Below are 21,316 nucleotides of genomic sequence, written 5' to 3' on the forward strand. Positions count from 1 at the left end.
GGTAACACAGGTTTTACTATAATTTTAGAAAATCTCCTGAATATACACGTTCCCTACTTTTTACAACACTACCATCTAGTTTTAAAAATTTTAATTCACTAAGAACATTTCAAAAAAACTTAAAGTAATTCTTAATAAGCCACGCCTTTTATTCAGTACGTGAATTTACAGAATGCTTAGCTCTAATTATTTAGAAGATGTCCAGTGTCTGGGGCGAATTTTAATTATTGTATTTAACATGATTTATACAATAATTGTGGGCAACTTATTGTTAATTTGTCTGGTCCTGTATATTACTTTTGATTGTAACTGTAGTGTTTGTAATATTTTATTGTACTTTTTGACATGCTCTATGCATACGTGTATGTAACAAAGGGTAAATGAAAATATCTATCTATCTATCTATCTATTCAAACACTAGTTCCAACATCACAAGTAGTCAAAGCTAGATTGGGTGAAGGAAATATGTTTATAGGTCGTGGAAATCGTAATAATAAAAAATTAGACATTCGTGTTTACTATTACTGTATATTAATTGCATAAGTAAAAGTATTCACAAGAAACTAAATTTAAACTGTTATTATAGTTGAAAACTCTTTGGTGCATATTTCACATTCAAATGATTTTTCACCAGTATGCACTCTCATATGCGATTTTAAAATTTGTTTTATGCTTCGTTAAAAACTGTTTATTGCACATTTCACATTCAAATAATTTTTCACCTATATTCAGTCTCATATTATGTACTTTAAATTACTCTTTGTTGAAAATTGTTTGACGCAAATTTCACATTTAAACGGTTTTTCACCAGTATGCACTCTCATATGCGATTTTTAAAGCGATTTGATCGAAAACTGTGTGGTGCACATTTCGCATTCAAATGGTTTTTCACCAGGATGCAGTTATATATGCTGTTAAATTACTCTTTGATGAAAATTGTTTGGCGCAAATTTCACATTTAAATGGTTTTTCACCAGTATGCACTCTCATGTGTAATTTTAAAAGTGGTTTCGTTGAAAACTCTTTGGTGTAAATTTCACAATCAAATGGTTTTTCACCAGTATGCACTCTCATGTGTAATTTTAAAAGTGGTTTCGTTGAAAACTCTTTGATGCATATTTCACATTCAAATGATTTTTCACCAGGGTGCACTGTCGTATACGATTTTAAAACTTGTTTCATTGAAAACTGTTTGGTGAAAAGTTCACATTTAAATGGTTTTACACCAGTATGCACTTTCATATACTTCTTCTTCTTCTTATAATATGCCTCTTGGCCTGTTCCTTACCGATTTTGAGCTTATATTCGTAGCTGTGATGTTGACTGCCAGCTATCTCGCCACCTTTTAAAGGGCCTTCCTATTGGTCTCTTGCCTGTTGGTTTCGAATCCCTGGCTATACGGGCTATTCTCTCGCTGTCCATTCTCGTCACATGCTGATTCCACTCTTGTCGTCTCTGTCTTCCCCACCGTACTATATCTTGTATGTTACAGAGATCTTATTCTGTCGCTCGGTATTCTGTCTCTCAGCGTTTTATATCTTTCTCTGAGTGTGTTCTCTCATATCTTTGTTTCTCCAGATGACATCCCTCAGACATCCTGACACGTAATTGGCTTTATTTGCTTGCTTTCGGACGCTCTCTTTAACATCTCCATAACTACATATTTCGACTCCCAGATATTGTAATCTCGAGACTTGTTCAATTAGTTCTTTGTTAATTACTAATTTGCATCTTATGGGTTCACTGTTCCACTGTTTGGTGCAAATTTCACATTCAAATGGTTTTTCACCAGTATGCACTGTCATGCGATTTTAACAAATGTTTTACACTGGGGTGTGAAGCTAGTCCGCGTCCGTAGTAGAATACTACACGTGCACCCTGGGTAACGGTAAATGAACTAGCAACAATAGAATCGCCAGACTTGTTTTATGGTTCGTTAAAAAATGTTTATTGCAAATTTCACATTCAAATTATTTTTCACCTATATGCAGTCTCATATTATGTACTTTTATATCACTCTTTGTATTCTCTGCATAGTCAGTATGCACTCCCATATGCGATTGTAAAATTGGTTTAGTTGTAAACTGTTTTGTGTAAATTTCACATTTAAATGGTTTTTCACCTATATCCAATTTCATATGCATTAATAAAAATAGCTCTTTGTTGAAAAGTGTTTCGTGCAAATTTCACATTCAAATTATTTTTGACCAGTATGCGTTGTCATATGAGATTTTAAAAATGGTTTCGTTGAAAACTTTTTGGTGCAAATTTCACATTTAAATGGTTTTTCACCAGTACTCGCACTCTCATATGCAATTTTAAATATAATTTCACTGAAAATTGTTTGGCGCAAATTTGACACTCTAGTGGTTTTTCACCGTATGCACTCTCATATGAGATTTTAAAAATGGTTTCGTTGAAAACTTTTTGGTGCAAATTTCACATTCAAATGGTTTTTCATCATTATGTACTCTAATATGTGATTTTAAATATAATTTCATTGAAAACTGTTTTTTGCAAATTTCACATTCAAATGGTTTTTCACCAGAATGCACTGTCATATGACATATTAAATTACCCTTTGTTGAAAAGTGTTTGGTGCAAATTGTACATTCAAATGGTTTTTCACCAGTATGCACTCTCATATGCACTTTTAAAACGTGTTTCGTTGAAAACTGTTTGGTGCAAATTTCACATTCAAATGATTTTTTACCAGGATGCACTGTCATATTATGTACTTTTAAATTAGTCTTTTTTGTAAAGTGTTTGCCGCAAATTTCACACTCAAATGGTTTTTCACCAGTATGCACTCTCATATGTCGATTTAAATCACCCTGTCTTAAAAATTTTTTAGTGCAAATTTCACAATCAAATTTTTTTTCACCAGTATGCACTCTCATATGTCTAGTAAAGTGTGAGTTTCTTGAAAACTGTTTGGTGCAAATTTCACATTCAAATGGTTTTTCACCAGAATGCACTGTCATATGACATTTTAAATTACCCTTTGATGAAAATTGTTTGGCGCAAATTTTACATATAAATGGTTTTTCACCAGTATGCACTGTCATATGGGATTTTAAAAGTGATTTCGTTGAAAACTGTTTGGTGCACATTTCACATTTAAATGGTTTTTCACCAGGATGCACTGACATATGTGATTTTAAATTACTCTTTGATGAAAATTGCTTGGCACATATTTCACATTTAAATGGTTTTTCACCACTATGCACTTTCATATGCGATTTTAAAAGGGTTATCGTTGAAAACTGTTTGGTACAAGTTTCACACTCAAATGGCTTTTCACCAGGATGCACTGTCATATGCGATTTTAAAACTTGTTTCGTTAAAAACTGTTTGGTGCAAATTTCACATTTAAATGGTTTTTCCCCAGTATGCACTCTCATATGCGATTGTAAAGATTGTTTCGTTGAAAACTGTTTAATGCAAATTTCACATTCAAATGGTTTTTCACCAGTATGCATTCTCATATGCAATTTTAAAACTTGTTTCGATGAAAATTGTTTGGCGCATATTTCACATTCAAATAGTTTTTCACCAGTATGCACAGTCATATGTAATTTTAAAACTTGTTTCGTTGAAAAGTGTTTGGAGCAAAGTTCACACTCAAATGGTTTTTCACCAGTATGCACTCTACTATGTCGGTTTAGCTCACCCCTTCTTAAAAATTTTTTAGTGCAAATTTCACAGTTAAATTTTTTTTCACCAGTATGCACTCTCATATGCATTTTTAAAATTTGTGTCGTTGAAAACTGTTTGGTGCAAATTTCACATTCAAATGGTTTTTCACCAAAATGCACTGTCATATGTTCTTTTAAATTACCCTTTGATGCAAATTGTTTGGCGCAAATTTCACAAATAAATGGTTTTTCACCAGTATGCACTCTCATATGGGATTTTAAAATTTGTTTCGTTGAAAACCGTTTGGTGCACATTTCACATTTAAATGGTTTTTCACCAGAATGTACTAACATATGTCCTTTTAAATTACTCTTTAATGAAAATTGTTTGGCGCATATTTCACATTTAAATGGTTTTTCACCAGTATGCACTCTCATATGCGGTTTTAAAAGTGATTTCGTTGCAAATTGTTTGGAGCAAATTTGACATTCAAATGATTTTTCATCGCTATGTATCCTCATATGAAGTTCTAAACGAGAATTACTTGACAATGGTTTCTTGCAAATGATACATATAAAACGTTGTCCTCCAGTGTTCACATTGGTATTGGAAATTATATATTGGCTCAAATTACTGCCACTTCTATCATCATTTGTTAAAAGGCTACTGGCATCAGTTTTCATATGTTTATAAGAGAGACCTAAAATTATAATCCTCTATTAAATCAATTAAATTGCAACTAAATGAATAAGTAATGTATAATAGCAGTAGTCAAATTTAGGCTGTATTAAGGTAACTAGTACACTTTAGAAGACAAAAAAATCTTTTTTTTCAAGAATTTTTTTCTCAGAACCTTTATTAAAAATGAACGTAAAACTTTTTACATGTTAATATCTAACTCTTAGAGAGTACAAAAAATATATCCTTTATCATTTATGCACGCACAATAATATTGTAGAGGGCGCAAAAGTCGAGGCCTCGAAAAATGATGGCGGACAGTTACGCCCGGTTTCATAATCAGTTAAAGTGGACTTTAAGTTTTAAGTTGGTACCCTTGTCAATGCAATTCAGATGGGTAAATGTCAACGTTAAAGTGAACTTTAGTTAATGTTCACTTTAAGTTGATTATGACACCGGGCGTTAATCTCACGATTGGAATATCTGAAACAAAAAAATCGTACTGCATTTGAAAAAGAAAGGTTTCTTACGTGACAATTTACCACAATTTGACCAAAAAATAAAAAATATATATTTTTTAACCATGAAAAACTGAAGAAAAACGGGCGATTTTTTCACAAAATTTTTTCAAATTTCCGTAAAATCTTTTTTTTGCGGAATTTTTCACTAACGGTGGTAAATTGTCACGTAAGAAACCTTCCTTTTTCAAATGCCGTACGATTTTTTTGTTCCAGAGATCCCAATCCTGAGATTAACTGTCCGCCATCGGAATTACTTTTTTTCGAGGCCTCAACTTTGGCGCTCTCTACAGTATTAGTGTACGTGCATAAATGAAAAAGATATATTTTTTGTATTCTCTAAGAGTTAGATATTAATATGTAAAAAGTTTTATGTTTATTTTTAAGAGAGGGTCTGAGAAAAAATATCTTGAAAAAATGCTTCTTTTTGGTCCTCTAAAGTGTACTAGTACCTTAAAGAAATATGTTTGAAAGAAATAAAACATTAGGTAATCGTGTTTTATACACAGCTCCAAGAAAGTAACTACTCCAGCACGACGAGATTCACTTTGTATTTGAGATTTGAATGCGCACTGTTGTTGACGTTCGGTTTTTCCATATTTTCTGAATTTTATTTTGGTACCGTGCAGGTATTTTGCGCTTAACAGCTTAACATCCTATTACAAAAATGCCGTGACCAAAGAAAAGATGTCTTTACATGTTTCGTGGACTTCGAAAAGGCATTCGATAAAGTACAGCATGTAAAATTAATGCAAATATTGAAAAATATCGGAATAGATGACAAGGATATTCTTGTCATTAAAAATTTGTACTGTAATCAAACTGCTATCGTAAACATTGGAGATAACTACACCGATGAAATCTCCATACAACGAGGAGTCAGACAAGGTTGCATTTTGTCGCCAACATTGTTCAATGTTTACTCGGACCAGTTATTTAAAAAGGCACTTGAGAGACAGTCATATGGAATAAAAATCAACGGGAAAATACTTAGTGTGATTAGATATGCAGACGATACAGTAATTCTGTCAGATAATATTGAAGGTATCCAAATTCTGCTTGATCGTATTCACGAGGTAGGAGAGGAAATGGGCATTAAAATAAACTTAACAAAACCAAAGTTTTAGTGTTTAGTCGTGACCCACATCCCGATACAAAGCTTCAATTAAACGGAGTCCAAGTTGAGAAAGTTCACAAAATGACATATTTGGGAACTGTGATAACGGACCAACTAGATCCAGACATAGAAATAAAACGTAGAATAACAACGACTAAAACTACTTTTATGAAAATGAAGTCATTTCTTTGCAATAATTATCTCAGTTTAGAACTAAGACAAAGAATGGTTAAGTGCTATGCTTGGTCCGCACTTTTGTATGGTGCAGAGGTGTGGACGCTAAAAGTATCGATCATAAACAGAATTGAAGCATTGGAAATGTGGATTCATAGACGGATGCTGAAGATACCTGAAGAACTAATGAAGAAGTACTAAGGAGGGTCAACAAAGATAGAGAACACGAGAACATCGAAAAATGTCTTATCTGGGATATATAGTGAGGGGAAGTCGATATAAAATATTACAACTGATCCTTAAAGGCAAAATAGAGGGTCGTAGAGGTGCAGGAAGAAAACAAGTTTCTTGGTTAAAAAAACATTCGTGAATGGACTCAAATATCAAATGCAGGACAATTATTCCACATTGCAGAAGATCGAGAAGCCTTCACGATGGTGATCGCCAACGTCGGATAATTCTGATATGGCTAGTGATGTTAGAAGAGAATATTCTCAAGAGAATATTCTCGAGAATATTCTCTCTCGGCAAAAATTTTCTATATTTTCAAAAACCGAAACAAAAATAAAAACTAGATACGGGTCAAATTATTATACAGTAGAGCGTCGATAATCCGAACCCTCGTAATCCGAACGCAAAAAAATATAAAATTAAACAATATGATCGCAGACCGAATTTTTGGATTTAATATGACAATATGGGCAAAACATTTTATTTCTTGTAACTAAAACGTATGTACCTACATACAGTTGAGTCCGCGAGTCTTTACCCGTGCGTCATCATTTAAAGCATACGAAATAAGTCGGAAATTTACTAAACGCAACGGCAAGTGGATATTATTCCGATCACGGATTATAGTATAAAATTTGACGTTATCAAATAAATAGAATGTCAAATTTAAGTTTTGCTTTAAAATTTTGGTGCATAATTTCAGCTACATTTGACGTAGCTTAATAAATTATTTTATTATCATTGGTTAATAAATAAATAAACAATTTATAAAAGAATTCAATAACATATTTTCTTTTTATTTTATTCACTTTGGCGGAACCTTAAACACAAGCGTTCAACTGTGTCAACAATGAGGTTAGCTTTGTACGTTGTCAAAATTTATCGTAAAATAACATAAACTTATTACAAAATTTATAACTCCAATATAAAATTAGTTGTGAAAACAACTGTTTGTATACTATAAAAAACTTTAAAATGCAAAAAATTCACAAAATAACAGCAAAAAATTCAACAAACTGACAGCCACAACAGTAAACAAACCAAAACGTCAGAAGTTGTACTTAAAATATGTGAAGACATCCCCAATCGTCTTTCTTTGTACGTATCTCTTTTCAATACACTGAGTCTAAATCGTTCATAAAAATAACATGTGTTTTTACTTAATAACAGGCGGCAGTTGGTTTGTCATTAATTTCATGCGTGGAAGAGAATGATGCTAAATAAAAAGTATGTGTTTTATCTCGCCAGGTATTAATGACGTACGGGTAAAGACTCGCGGACTCAACTGTATGTACTATGTTTATGAGCTTTGTATGTATATTAAACAGTTCGATAATCCGAACAATTTGATAATCCGAACTACCCTGTACCAATTTGTTCGGATTATCGACGCTCTACTGTAATTTAACAAATATGTAGGTATATTGTTTTTGCCAATCCCATGAACCACTAGCAAGGGTGTTTACAGTGTCAATATTTATTGTTTTGGTGCAATATTAACTTAGAATTAGAATGGTGTTCGTTTAAGCAGAGAAGAACAAGTTGAGGAAACTGAGTTTGTAGATAATTTAGTAACTTTAAAATATGGTGATGAGTCGGCTGAAATAATGGCAGATTTGGCACTATGGAGGGATTTTTTGGAAAACCATACGTTGTAAAATCAATTGAAAAACTAGACTTAATCATATGGTGAGAAGGTGCATGTTTCGGAACAAAATTAACTAAAATAGTAGTTGATATATTAAGCATGCCTTCATCCAGTGCAGCGACTGAAAGAAGTTTCAGTACTTATGGTTTTTTTATCCACTTCTCTAAAAGAAACACTGCTGAACCAGCTCGTAAGGTAACTTTTATTGCTCACAATTTAAAATTGTTAGACGTAAACCAATCCATGACTGAGCTGGCCACTCGAGAAAACAAAATCCCACAACTCATCAGTACATTGAAATGCAGATTGTAGATGACTAGGATGAGCTAATGATAGAAATAGATTCTGAATCTGAGGTCTCATCTTTTATCATACCACATCGATTATTTGCTGTTAAAAAGAAAATTTCATTTTTTTATCAAAGAAATTTTGTGTTTTCTGTTGTTTTTGTATTTTTTTGTATACAAAGAACACTGTTGTTTCGTCTCACAATTTTGTATATAAGATCATGATTTTTGAAACAATACTTTTCATCTTCAACAATATTCTTGGGCGTCAGGGGGTTCATTCTCAGAAAATTCTCCATATCGAGAATATTCTCCGATTTTCGATTCTCGAGAATTTTCCAACACTAGATATGGCACGTAAAGAAGAAGAAGGCATTTTATTTGACGAGACGTTACCAACATGAAATTTAAAAAAAAATGGAATAACCGAACGTCAACACCAGTTTGCATCCAAATCTTAAATCAAAAGTGAAACTGGTCTTTCCAGTTACTTAATACTTAATTTTGAAATACCCCTGTGTAATATTTTTTTAATGATAAAAGACAATAGCTCTGGCAAGTTTTTCCTATTGAATTTTCAACTTATCAGTAATTTTTTTCAGTTTCTTTAATGGTAAATCTATGGTAAATGGCAAATTTATCGGAATCATTCTATAATTAATTAAAACAGACACTTAACAATCTAAAAAGGAACGAAATCACATATTATTATATTATTGGAGATTTTAACGCGAAAATTGGTCAAGGACGAAGATCTGACCTGGTAGGTGAATATGGACTAGGGGAGAGCAATGAAAGAGGCGATAGATTATACCAGTTCTGTCAAGAACATGACATGATAATCGCAAATACATGGTTCAAATTACACAAAAGAAGATTATACACATGGAAGGGACCAGGAGATAACTCACTTCATATAATTAGAAATCAGATAGATTATATTCTAGTAAACAAGAGATTTAATGGTGTCAAGAGATCAACGACATATCCTGGTGCAGATATCGGTTCAGACCATAACCCTCTAATAGCTGACATCCAAGTGAAGCTCAAAAAAGTCGAGGAAAGCCCCAAAACACCAAAATTACATATCTCAGCATCCAACAAAACGCTAATAGAAAATGACATGAACAATCAGCTAAAGAATTCAACAAATGAAAACAATACAGAAATATGGAACACGTTTAAAGATGTTACCTGGAAAGTAATGGAAAAATATACAACAACGATGCAGAGGCACAAAAAACAAAAATGGATGACTGATGAAATCCTGGAATTGATGGAGCAGAGAAGAAAACTGAAAGATAACAAGACAGAATACAAAGAAAAACAGAAACTAATTAAACAAAAAATAAAGGTAGCTAAAGAAAAATGGATGGAGGATAAATGAAAGGAATTAGAAAAGTTGAATGAAAAACATGATACGTTTAATATGTTTAAAAAGGTTAGAGAAGTAGCTGGTCTTTATCATAAGAAAACTCCACATACCATAACGGATTCGTCGGGAAAAATGATAATAGAAGAACACGAAATTCGAACTACCTGGTATAATTATATAAATGAACTGTATAATGATGATAGACCCGAAGAACTGGAGACTTTAGATGAAGGTGAAGGACCAGAAATACTAAAATCAGAAATACTAAATGCTATAAAATTGTCAAAAACAAGAAAGCCGTTGGTCCTGACAACATACCTACAGAAATGTTAAAGGTCATAAATGAGGAAAACATTGGAATACTAGTCAAACTTTTCAATGATGTTTATTCGACTGGTGATATCCCTGAAGATTGGTTAAAGTCCGAATTCATAACCCTACCAAAAAAACAACGTCCGAAAAACTGTAGCGATTATAGAATGATAAGCCTTATGAACCACAATTTGAAAATCTTTCTACGTACCATCCACAGTAGAATCAGAGATAAATGTGAAGAAGACCAGGATGAAACACAATTTGGCTTCAGAAATGGACTGGGAACCCGGGACGCACTCTTTGCACTAAATATATTATTGGAGAAATGCCGAGATCAAAGGAAAGACGTCTTTGCTGTATTTATTGACTATGAGAAGGCCTTTGATGGAGTACAACATCACAAATTAATTAAAATATTAAAGGATAAAGGAGTTGATTAAACAGCGACAGCTTGCATAAATGGAAAATCAACAGAAATATGCAAAATACAAAGAGGTGTCAGACAGGGTTGTATACTGTCCCCACTGTTATTCAATTTATATTCAGATAGAATATTTAAGGAAGCGCTGCATAATTTGGAATGGGGTGTGAAAGTTAATTGAATTCTGATAAATATAATCAGATATGTAGACGATACAGTTATTTTAAGTGATGATATAAATGGTTTTTCTGAAGCTATTTCCTTGTGGCATTTTTATGATTAATTATTTATATGGGAAATAAGCCACAATTAAAATGAAAAAAATAATTTTATTAACGTTTCGACGCCCAAATCGGGTGCCGTTGTCAAAATACAAAATATTACTAAAATAAACAAAAGTGTTGTTGCTAAGCAAAAAAATTCTTCTAATAATTTATTTAATCTCACTCATTTATATTGGCAATTCAGACATATGTTATACATTTTAAAGTAGCAGACTTTAAAATGATATTGCCAATATTTATGAGTTGCGTTCCTGGGACGACTTACTGAAAGATAGTTCATTCGATTACATGAAATCAACCCCAACTCAAGAATATCCGTCATAAAAAATTATAGCATGTGATCTGTCTTTAAAAAGACAACCAAATGCAACGACAGTAAAATTCTCGCGTTAGAGACCTCATAGTAAATCACAAGGGAAAACCAGGAAAAAACCTTGTGATACTATCCCGACATCGTAAGTATTTGGTTTTACATTAATTTACTCTCAAAAAATAATACCAAATTCTGACTTGTAACATGTTTAAATTATAAATAATATTAATAATACTAGATATATAAGTAATACTAAAATATAAAATATGTACCGGGTGGCCAACTAAGAACGGCCGTCGGCTATATCTCAGAAACGGATTATGTCAGAGCTTCGGGATAAAAAATTTTATGACAAAAGTGACCTCGAGAAAAGCCTGGAAATTATTTTTAGAATTGTAGGTCTACCGCTAGATGGCGCAATTTAAACAGAAAAATTTAAAAAGGAAAATTTGACAAAATTTTACCAATTAACAGGCATTCAAAATACGATCATCTTATTCTTCATAAAATTATGCGTATATTTTGTAATACAAGTTTTGGTCAATCTTTTAAAATAAGAGGTAGGGGAGAGTGGGAACCTTGTTACGGAAAAGTGCTTGTAAGTCCGGTTCTGCTTAACCGATCTTTACAAATTTGGTCTTGTTGTAAACAGCTCTTTACTGGCAATGTAGGAGTTATAATGTCGAAGCAACCTAATATGTTTGGTACCTGCTAGAGGGCGCTATTTAATTTTTATTTTAAATCTAGTTTTCCTTGAAAAATATTAAATAGAAACATACCGTTTTATTATCAGATTATAAAAGAAGAATAAATTAGCAATAAAATACCGAAAACAGCATGTCGATATCTTCTTCCAATCCGGAGATATCTTAAAAAACGTGTTAAATGGGAGAAACTTTTATGCTTAACTTAACAGTAGTTATAAACCCACTAACTTAACTAATAATTGCATAGGTCTTACAAATTACATTAATTTACAATAACAATACATTGTAAATCATAAATTATAAAAAAAAATGCTCAGATACAATTGGCTTTTAACTACATAAATTAAAATTTATACTTACCTACTACCAATAATACACAAACTAAGTACCTAAGTAAATTCCAAAATAGTAATTACTGAGAAAAAACTAAGACTAATGGCGCCCAAGGTGCTCAAAATGTTGTCCATCATTTGCAATACAAGACAAAAGTCTCCGACGAGTGGATAAAACGGAAGCTTCAATTTCTGCTACTGGGATGCTTTGTATTGCATCTCGTATTCTTTGAATCATATTATCCCTTGTCGTAGGTCTATTAATAAAAACTATCTCTTTTATTCTTCCCCACAAATAAAAATCCAAACACGTTAGGTCGGGGGACCTTGCTGGCCAAGCAAATAGGCTTCCACGTCCTATCCACCTATCAGGATAGGTTTGGTCTAAGAAATTCCGAACACCTCTATAGTAATGTGCTGGGCACCCATCATGCTGAAAAATCATGTCTCGACGAGTTGCTAATGGTACGTCTTCTAAAAGTAGTGGCAATTGGTTCATTAGAAAATCTAAATAATTTTCTCCATTCAAATTTTCATTAAAAAAATATGGTCCAATTATTTGTCCACCTAGAATACCGCACCATACATTAACAGACCAACGACCCTGATGCCGAACCTCCTGCATCCAATGGGGATTCGTTTCAGACCAGTAATGCATATTATGGCGATTTACATGGCCATCACTACGAAATGTAGCCTCATCTGACCACATAATACTTGAAAGTAATTCGGGGTTGTCGTCTATCATATTTAGTAGCCAGTTACAATAATCCAGCCTGGTATCGAAATCTTCAGCATTTAAATGTTGGTGTAGGACAAGGTGATATGGATGCAATCTAAAATAGTAAATTTTGAGATAATTAAAATTTTGCAAAATGTGGAAAATATAAATATTTACAAACTATCATTCAAATATTGGATGAACTATAAAAATTATGGCGTATTCTAATTGCGAATAAAGTAAACGAATATGATTTACTAAAGTTACCTGTGGTCTCTTAAAATATTTTGGACAGTGGTTCGACTTATTCCCAAACTTCTGGCGATAGCTCTTGTGCTTAAATGGGGGTTTACATTTATAAACGCTAAAACGTTTATTACATTTTCCTCAGTGCGACCTATACGACGTCTTCGATGCAAAGGTAAATGCACACTTCCTGTCGTACGTAAACGTTGTGCGATTCGAATAAAAACTCGTCTACCGTGATGTCGTCTGTTGGGATACTGCTGTGCATATACTCTAGCAGCAACAGTGGCATTTCTCATACATTCAAAATAAACTGCCAACATGTCAAAAGCTTCTTCATTTGTAATAATCATATTTTTATATTTATATTAACGAATGTAATTAATTAAAAAGGTAACAACATAAACAATAGACACAATTACAACGCCATTAAAAGTTTTGACATTAGAAGCGATATTCATTTGTTAATCATAGCCTTGCTTGTAGGTATGTAAAGGGCAATTTATTTTATACTTATTACTGAAGTGTAATAATTTGACTGTTACTGATTAATCGACTTAGGTAATAGTTTCCTAATACTTTTCATCAGTCCTTGATTCATAAGATAAATGGTGGTACAATATACCTACTTACCTAATAATATAGTAACATAATAAGTCGAAATTAGAATATGCATAAAAGTTTCTCCCATTTAACACGTTTTTTAAGATATCTCCGGATTGGAAGAAGATATCGACATGCTGTTTTCGGTATTTTATTGCTAATTTATTCTTCTTTTATAATCTGATAATAAAACGGTATGTTTCTATTTAATATTTTTCAAGGAAAACTAGATTTAAAATAAAAATTAAATAGCGCCCTCTAGCAGGTACCAAACATATTAGGTTGCTTCGACATTATAACTCCTACATTGCCAGTAAAGAGCTGTTTACAACAAGACCAAATTTGTAAAGATCGGTTAAGCAGAACCGGACTTACAAGCACTTTTCCGTAACAAGGTTCCCACTCTCCCCTACCTCTTATTTTAAAAGATTGACCAAAACTTGTATTACAAAATATACGCATAATTTTATGAAGAATAAGATGATCGTATTTTGAATGCCTGTTAATTGGTAAAATTTTGTCAAATTTTCCTTTTTAAATTTTTCTGTTTAAATTGCGCCATCTAGCGGTAGACCTACAATTCTAAAAATAATTTCCAGGCTTTTCTCGAGGTCACTTTTGTCATAAAATTTTTTATCCCGAAGCTCTGACATAATCCGTTTCTGAGATATAGCCGACGGCCGTTCTTAGTTGGCCACCCGGTACTAGCTCGATATTATTGACTTACTAATCTTGGTATTTTCTTTCTATTGACTTCCTCTTTCAGTATGGGTAACCACATCCTACTGCATTCTACCGAGGAATTTGCGACACAATTGGTTTCATTTAGCATAATTAGAGCCGCTTCTTTGATTTTTCTCTTTTTACTATCTGATTCTTTCAGGACTATACTTGAATCTCTCCACTGAACTCTATGTTCATTATCCCATGCGTGTTGACATATTTGAGATCTCTCAAATTCTCTATTTTTAATATAAGATTGATGTTCACTTATTCTAACGTCTAATGGTCTTGATGTCTCACCTAAATAAAATTGTTCGCATTCACAAGGTATTTTATAAATGCAATTCTTTGTTCTTTCTTGATCATTGTTAGGTTTAGTTTTAGATAGAATAGATCTCAATGTGTTTGTTGTTTTGAATGTTGTTGAAATGTTGAATTTATTTCCTATTGTTTTAAGTTTCTCGGATAGTCCTTTTATATATGGTATTGATATTTTCCTCGTATTATTTCTGGTAAATGTTGTAGGATCCCGTTCTAAGTTGTTCTGTTCCATTCGATCCAATCTTGACAATTCCTTATTTATAAACGATAAAGGATAATCATTTTTTAATAAAACAGATGTTAACAATTGTTTTTCTGCTAAAAAGGAATTTTCGTTAGAACAAGTAATTTTGGCTCTATCATATAAGGATTTAATGATTCCCTTTTTAACGTTGATGTTGTGATTTGACTTGTAATTGAGATATCTGTTGGTGTGTGTTGGTTTTCTATACACTTGAGTCTCATATCCAATATCCTTCTTTTATAATAATAATAATAATAATTTTATTAACGTCGAAACGTTAATAAAATTATTTTTTTCATTTTAATTGTGGCTTATTTCCCATATAAATAATTAATCATGATATAAATGGATTACAACACCTTTTAAATTCTATTGACACAGTAGGAAGAGAGTTTGGCCTAAACATAAACTGTTCAAAAACAAAATACATGGTATTTAGCCGTTTGGCCCATCAAGATTCACGGTTATATGTTGATGGTCATATAATTCAAAGAGTACCCAGTTTTAAATATCTTGGTTGCCATATTACTGAACAACTAGATTCAGATAAAGAGATAAAATCTAGAATCGAGATAGCCCGCCCAACATTTTTAAAAAATGAGGTCATTCTTCTGTAATGATAACTTGCAACTTCAACTTCCAAGCGTATGAATTTTACATTTGTCAGTCCTCTTATACGGTGTCGAAGTGTAGACATTAAAAATATCCACTATTAATCGTTTGAAGGCCTCTGAAATGTGGCTGCACAGACGTAAATTAAAAATACCATGGATAACTATGACAAATGTGGCAGTCCTTAAGAGACCAAATGCTATTCGCCAGCTGCTTGATAATATCAAATGCAGAAAGATGGGACACGTAATAAGGGGAGACCAATATAATATTCTTCAACTTATTATGATGGATAAAATCAAACGACGTAGATGAATTGGTAGAAAACAGGCCTCTTGGTTGAAGAATATCAGGGAGTGTTAATCGCCAACGTCAAGAGGATTTAATAGGGCACGTTAAGAAGAAGAAGAATTATGAGTGAGTTTTTAGTTACTTGTTTTTAGTATTAATTGTTTTTGTAAATATTAAATGAATTAGAATGATTGTAAATAAAATAATATTAATTAAGTGTTTTTATTTAAATATAAGTGTCTAAAAATAAATGAGTAAATTCAAAATAACTATTACATTAATAACTAAGGAACCAAATTTACAAACACATAATACATATTTGATTTAATAAAGAAAAATTATCAAAATTTTGAGTTATGTCACTTTTCTTTAAAATGTTGGTCACTTTTTGTTTAAATTAACGAAAAATACCTAGGACACCCCTCGAAATACAACGGTTTTTGTGATAAATAACGATAAGTTCACGCCGAATGTCAACATAACTGAAAAGTGTCATTGTTCCGGAATAAAAGTATTTAGTTTACCGCCAAAGAAATAATGACACTACCGCCATCTTTCGAAGTTGGATGTAAACATAATATATTTGGAGTCAATTTAACAAGATAACTCGATTTATGCATTTTTGAGTTGTGTCACTTTTTTGCGGATGAGCGAGATGTGCGTTTACATTTCTCACCGGTGAGTTTGCATATGTAATTTCAAACTATAGCTGTGTGAAAACTGTCTTGAACATAGTTTGCATGTGAAAGGTTTTTCGCCAGTATGTATTCTCATATGCGATTTTAAATTTAGTTTCACTGAAAATTGTTTGGTGCAAATTTCACATTCAAATGGTTTTTCACCAGTATGCATGGTCATATGCGATTTTAAATGATCTTTTCTTGAAAACTGTTTGGTACAAATTTCACATTCAAATGGTTTTTCACCGGTATGCAAACTCATATGGAACTTTAAACCTTGCTTCAGTGAAAACGTTTTGGTGCAAATTTCACATTTAAACGGTTTTTCACCAGCATGCACTATCATATTATGTCTAGTTAAATGTGGGTTTCTTGCAAACTGTTTGGAGCAAATTTCACATTTAAACGTTTTTTCACCAGTATGCAATATCATATGTCTAGTTAAATCTGTGTTTCTTGCAAACTGTTTGGTGCAAATTTCACATTCAAATGGTTTTTCGCCAGTATGCACTCTCATATGTCCAGTTAAATGTGTGTTTCTTGAAAACTGTTTAGTGCAAATTTTGCATGTGAAAGGTTTTTCACCAGTATGCGTTCTCATATGGAACTTTAAACCTTGCTTTAATGAAAACGTTTTGGTGCAAATTTCACAATTAAACGGTTTTTCACCAGTATGCACACTCATATTATGTATTGTTAAAGAGCGCTTTGTTGCTAATTGTTTGGAGCATATTTCACTAACAAAATATTTTTCTCTGATGTTCACATTGGTAGCAGCAGTTAAATTTTGGTTCAAGTTATTTCCGGGATATTTTAATATTGCATTGCATTCATCATTTTGGATGTCTTCGCAAGAGACACCTAAAATAATAATTATCTGTTAAATCAGTATAATGAAACGATAAGAAATGTATTATGACTTTCGATGAATAGTGCAGTTAATAGGCAAAATTGGTGAATATATAAAAGATGCCTCAAGAAACAAAGCCCTCTCTAGAAACAACCACACAAAGGAAAAAGTTCAAATAAACCGTTCACTGCATCAAGTATTAGGGAATCCAACGATCTGTCAAACTATTCCAATATGTCTGGCGGCTGGCATGCAATACATTGAAGGCATATGATAGTATAGTGTTATTTTAGTATTTTAAAGTAATTTTCGTATTTTATGTCCGTGTAAGTATTGCTAAATACTTCTGTGACATAGTAAAAAATATTGCTTACGTCAATAAACTTTAATAAGTAGTTAAAAAGTTTTAACTAAGTAATTTGGAAGATTGAAGAAAGCTAGGTTAACAAATTTGATATTTTATAAGTTTAATAAAATATAATATTGAGCATCCCTAAAATAGATTTTAGGTAAATTAATCGGGGTAATATATATTTTATTATTTTAGGTACCTAGTAATACCACATTGTATATTAAATTTGAAATTTTAATTTAAATAAAGTATCCAATAAAATCGCTTGTGTGCAGTGTTGCCAGAGAAATTTTTGTAAATGCTACGGAATTACTGGAATAGTGACACAAAGTACTAAACCAACACATTTTGTACAAAAACTTAAAAAACGTCGTTTAATATTATTTGAAGCAAATTTCGTATGTCACAAAATTTTAGGTTTTTACTTTAGGAGACTTTAGTATCAAAAGTTTGGTTGTTAATTGTATCAAATTGGTACAATTGTAACAACTCTGGCAACGCTGAATTGCCTGCCATACGCCCTGTCACTAAAAATCACGTGGTTTGGATTGCCTAATTAGACCATTATTGAGGTTATACTAATTTTGGGACTGAATTTTTATTAAACTGCGCGCATGCGCCCACAGACAGTATGGCGTTAGTTGCTAAATCTTTCAAGTTATGTATATACCTATCAGTGCAAAAACAAGGTGTGAAAAGAATACAGTATGGTGTAAATGTCTGGAATAAATTCGATATTGCGCAAACCGACGAATTTAAAAATCCCGAAACAGGTCGATTTCTATGTATTATTTGTCAATGATATTTAGGACTGTTTTTAATTTGCTGAATTCTTGTGTTTTGCAGATGACCTGAAATGCTACCTCAAAATATCCTCCCCAGAGGACTGTCTTAAACTTCAATCAGATCTGGCCAGATTTGATGAGTGGTGTGAGATCAATGCCATGGATCTAAACATCACTAAGTGCAACTTCATAACTTTTACTAAAAAACTTAATAAAATTAATTTTGAATATAGTGTATAGTGTTAAGGGAACACTATATTCCAGACCATCTGAGCTATGAAAATAAAATTTGGTGTGTTTTAGGAGGTAGTTATTGCGCAGTTTTCGACATACAATTAAAAATTTTGTAATCATCATTGGCGGGCATACGGGTAATAGTCTGAATTTTTTAAAGAAAAAAAAATAGTACGCCACTGAGATATTTCAAATTAAAAATTATTTTTAAATTCCACGTTTAATTTTTGATAAAAAACCTTTCTTGCCTTTTTTTCATATGATGCACCGTTTTTATGCAGAAAAATAAAACATCTTGGAGCGTATTTTTCATTTCTTAGTACACCATCAAGAACTATCCAATATAATAATACTAAACTAGAACAATAACAGAAAATACTACTTATAATATGTCAACTAGGTGCAAAGCTACAAGATATGTTTAAAGTGATCTCCTTTACAGATAACAGAAAATTTTTATATTCATCATTGGCGCGCGTACGGGTAATGGTCTGAATTTTTTGAAGAAAAAAATAGTACGCCACTGAGATATGTCTACTAAACTAAAAATATATGTAAATTAAAAATCATTTTTGAATTCCTCGTTCAATTTACGACAGAAAATCTTTCTTGCCTTTTTTTCAAACGAGGCGCCGTTTTTATACAAAAAAAAAATAAAACATCTTAACGCTTACAAAGTATTTGAGGTAGTTTCCATATGCATAGAAACTTAGTTCAAATACTTTGTAAACGTTAAGATGTTTTATTTTTTTTGCATAAAAACGGCGCCGCATATGAAAGGCAAGAAAGATTTTTGACGTGAATTGAACCAGCAATTCAAAAATCATTTTTAATTTGACATATATTTCAGTGTCGTACTATTTTTCTCTTAAAAAAATTCAGACCATTACCCGTACGCGCGCCAATGATGAATATACAATTCTTCTATAACCTCTAAAGGAGGTCATTTTTAACATTTGTTGTAGCTCTGCACCTAGTTAAAATCTTAGTAGTAATATTTTCTGTTATTGTTCCAACTTAGTATCATTATATTGGATATCTCTTGATAATGTAAAAAAATGAAAAATACACGTCAAGATGTTTTATTTTTCTGCATAAAAACGGGCATCATATGAAAAAAGGCAAGAAAGGTTTTTTATCATAAATTAGACCTAAAATTTAAAAATAATTTTTAATTCGAAATATCTCAGTGGCGTACTATTTTTTTCTTTAAAAAAATTCAGACCATTACCCGTAGGCGCGCCAATGATGAATACAAAATTCTTAATTGTATGTAAAAAAATGCGTAATAACTACCTCCTAAAACTCACCAAATTTCATTTTCATAGCTCAACTGGTCTTAGAGCAACAAATAAATTGGTAGTTTGAAATAAAAATTTCAACACCCCGTGTCTCGGAAACTAAGCATTTGCGGACATGTTTATAGAGCAAACGTCTAGAATATATAGAATGGGATAACCTGTTTCGTGGTAGAGATCTTTCCGACATGATTGCTGTTTTATGACATTTACTCTATTATTGAACATTTCACTCCCGTTAAATATTTTAGTACATACTAAGAAATTTCCTTGTTGGTATTCTTCCGAGCTTAAGCAATTGTTAAATGAAAAAATAAAAGCTCATAAAATTTATAAAACCTTAAAGACTCCTGCAAGCTATGCTGCATTTTGTCATCTGAGAACAAATTGTAAAAATCTATCTAAATGTTGTTATCAAAATTACATACGTTTCACCGAATTTTCTATACAAAATAACGCAAGGCATTTTTGGAAATTTGTAGGTAGCAAGCGTGAAAACAATTGTATACCTGACTCAATGACTCTGTAACTTCATGTGGCAATGATATTGCCAACCTATTTGCAGATTACTTTTCATCAGTTTATAGTGATATTACTTTAAATTGCAATGTTGACCATATTCAGTCTAAACTCAATATCTCATCATATCATATCCATATTTCCAAAATTTACGAAAAGCTTTCATCATTAAGTGTCAACAAGGGTCCTGAGCCTGATGGTATACCACCTAATTTTCTTAGGGAATTCAGTTTTATACTATCACGACCTTTGTTTCATATATTTAATAAATCTTTGAATGTAGGTCAGTTTCCAGACTTCTGGAAACTTTCTTATGTCACACCAATATATAAATCTGGTAATAAATCTAATATTAGTAATTACCGCCCTATATCTATTCTTAGTGCTATACCAAAGGTTTTTGAAAGTATTATTACTGATTTCCTCACCTTCGATAGCTCCGGAATCCTAAACTCTCAGCAATTTGGTTTTACTACAGGTAAGTCTGCTGAACTGAGTTTGTGACCTATGTTGATTTTCTGTCTGAAGCCTTGGAAGACGGACTTCAAGTTGATTCAATTTATACTGACTTTTACAAGGCCTTTAACAGAGTAAATCATGAACTCCTGATTTGAAAGCTTAGCTCCTATGGCACAAGTGGACCTTTGTTGTAGTGGTTACAGAGTTATTTAACTGAAAGATTTCAACAGGTCCGAGTGAACCACTTTTATTCACTAAATTTTTCAGTCAGGTGTACCACAGGGGCCCCATTTGGGTCCATTACTCTTTAATATATTTATTAATGATATTACCAACTGT

The 21,316-nt window shown here is 32.1% G+C and overlaps 1 protein-coding gene across 1 annotated transcript in view; it reads right to left on the bottom strand.

The window, feature by feature from the left end:
- Positions 1-508: 508 nt before the first annotated feature.
- The window catches only part of LOC126890913 (zinc finger protein 208-like), a 62,583-nt gene continuing 41,775 nt past the window's right edge, over positions 509-21,316 (bottom strand). The window contains exon 3 of the mRNA XM_050660079.1: positions 509-4,355. Within this exon, the coding sequence (XP_050516036.1) occupies positions 2,364-4,355 (1,992 nt within the window). The 3' untranslated portion in view covers positions 509-2,363. The remainder of the gene's footprint in view (positions 4,356-21,316) is intronic.

The sequence above is a fragment of the Diabrotica virgifera genome, chromosome 9 (genome assembly GCF_917563875.1).
Source record: "Diabrotica virgifera virgifera chromosome 9, PGI_DIABVI_V3a".
NCBI lineage: Eukaryota > Metazoa > Arthropoda > Insecta > Coleoptera > Chrysomelidae > Diabrotica > Diabrotica virgifera.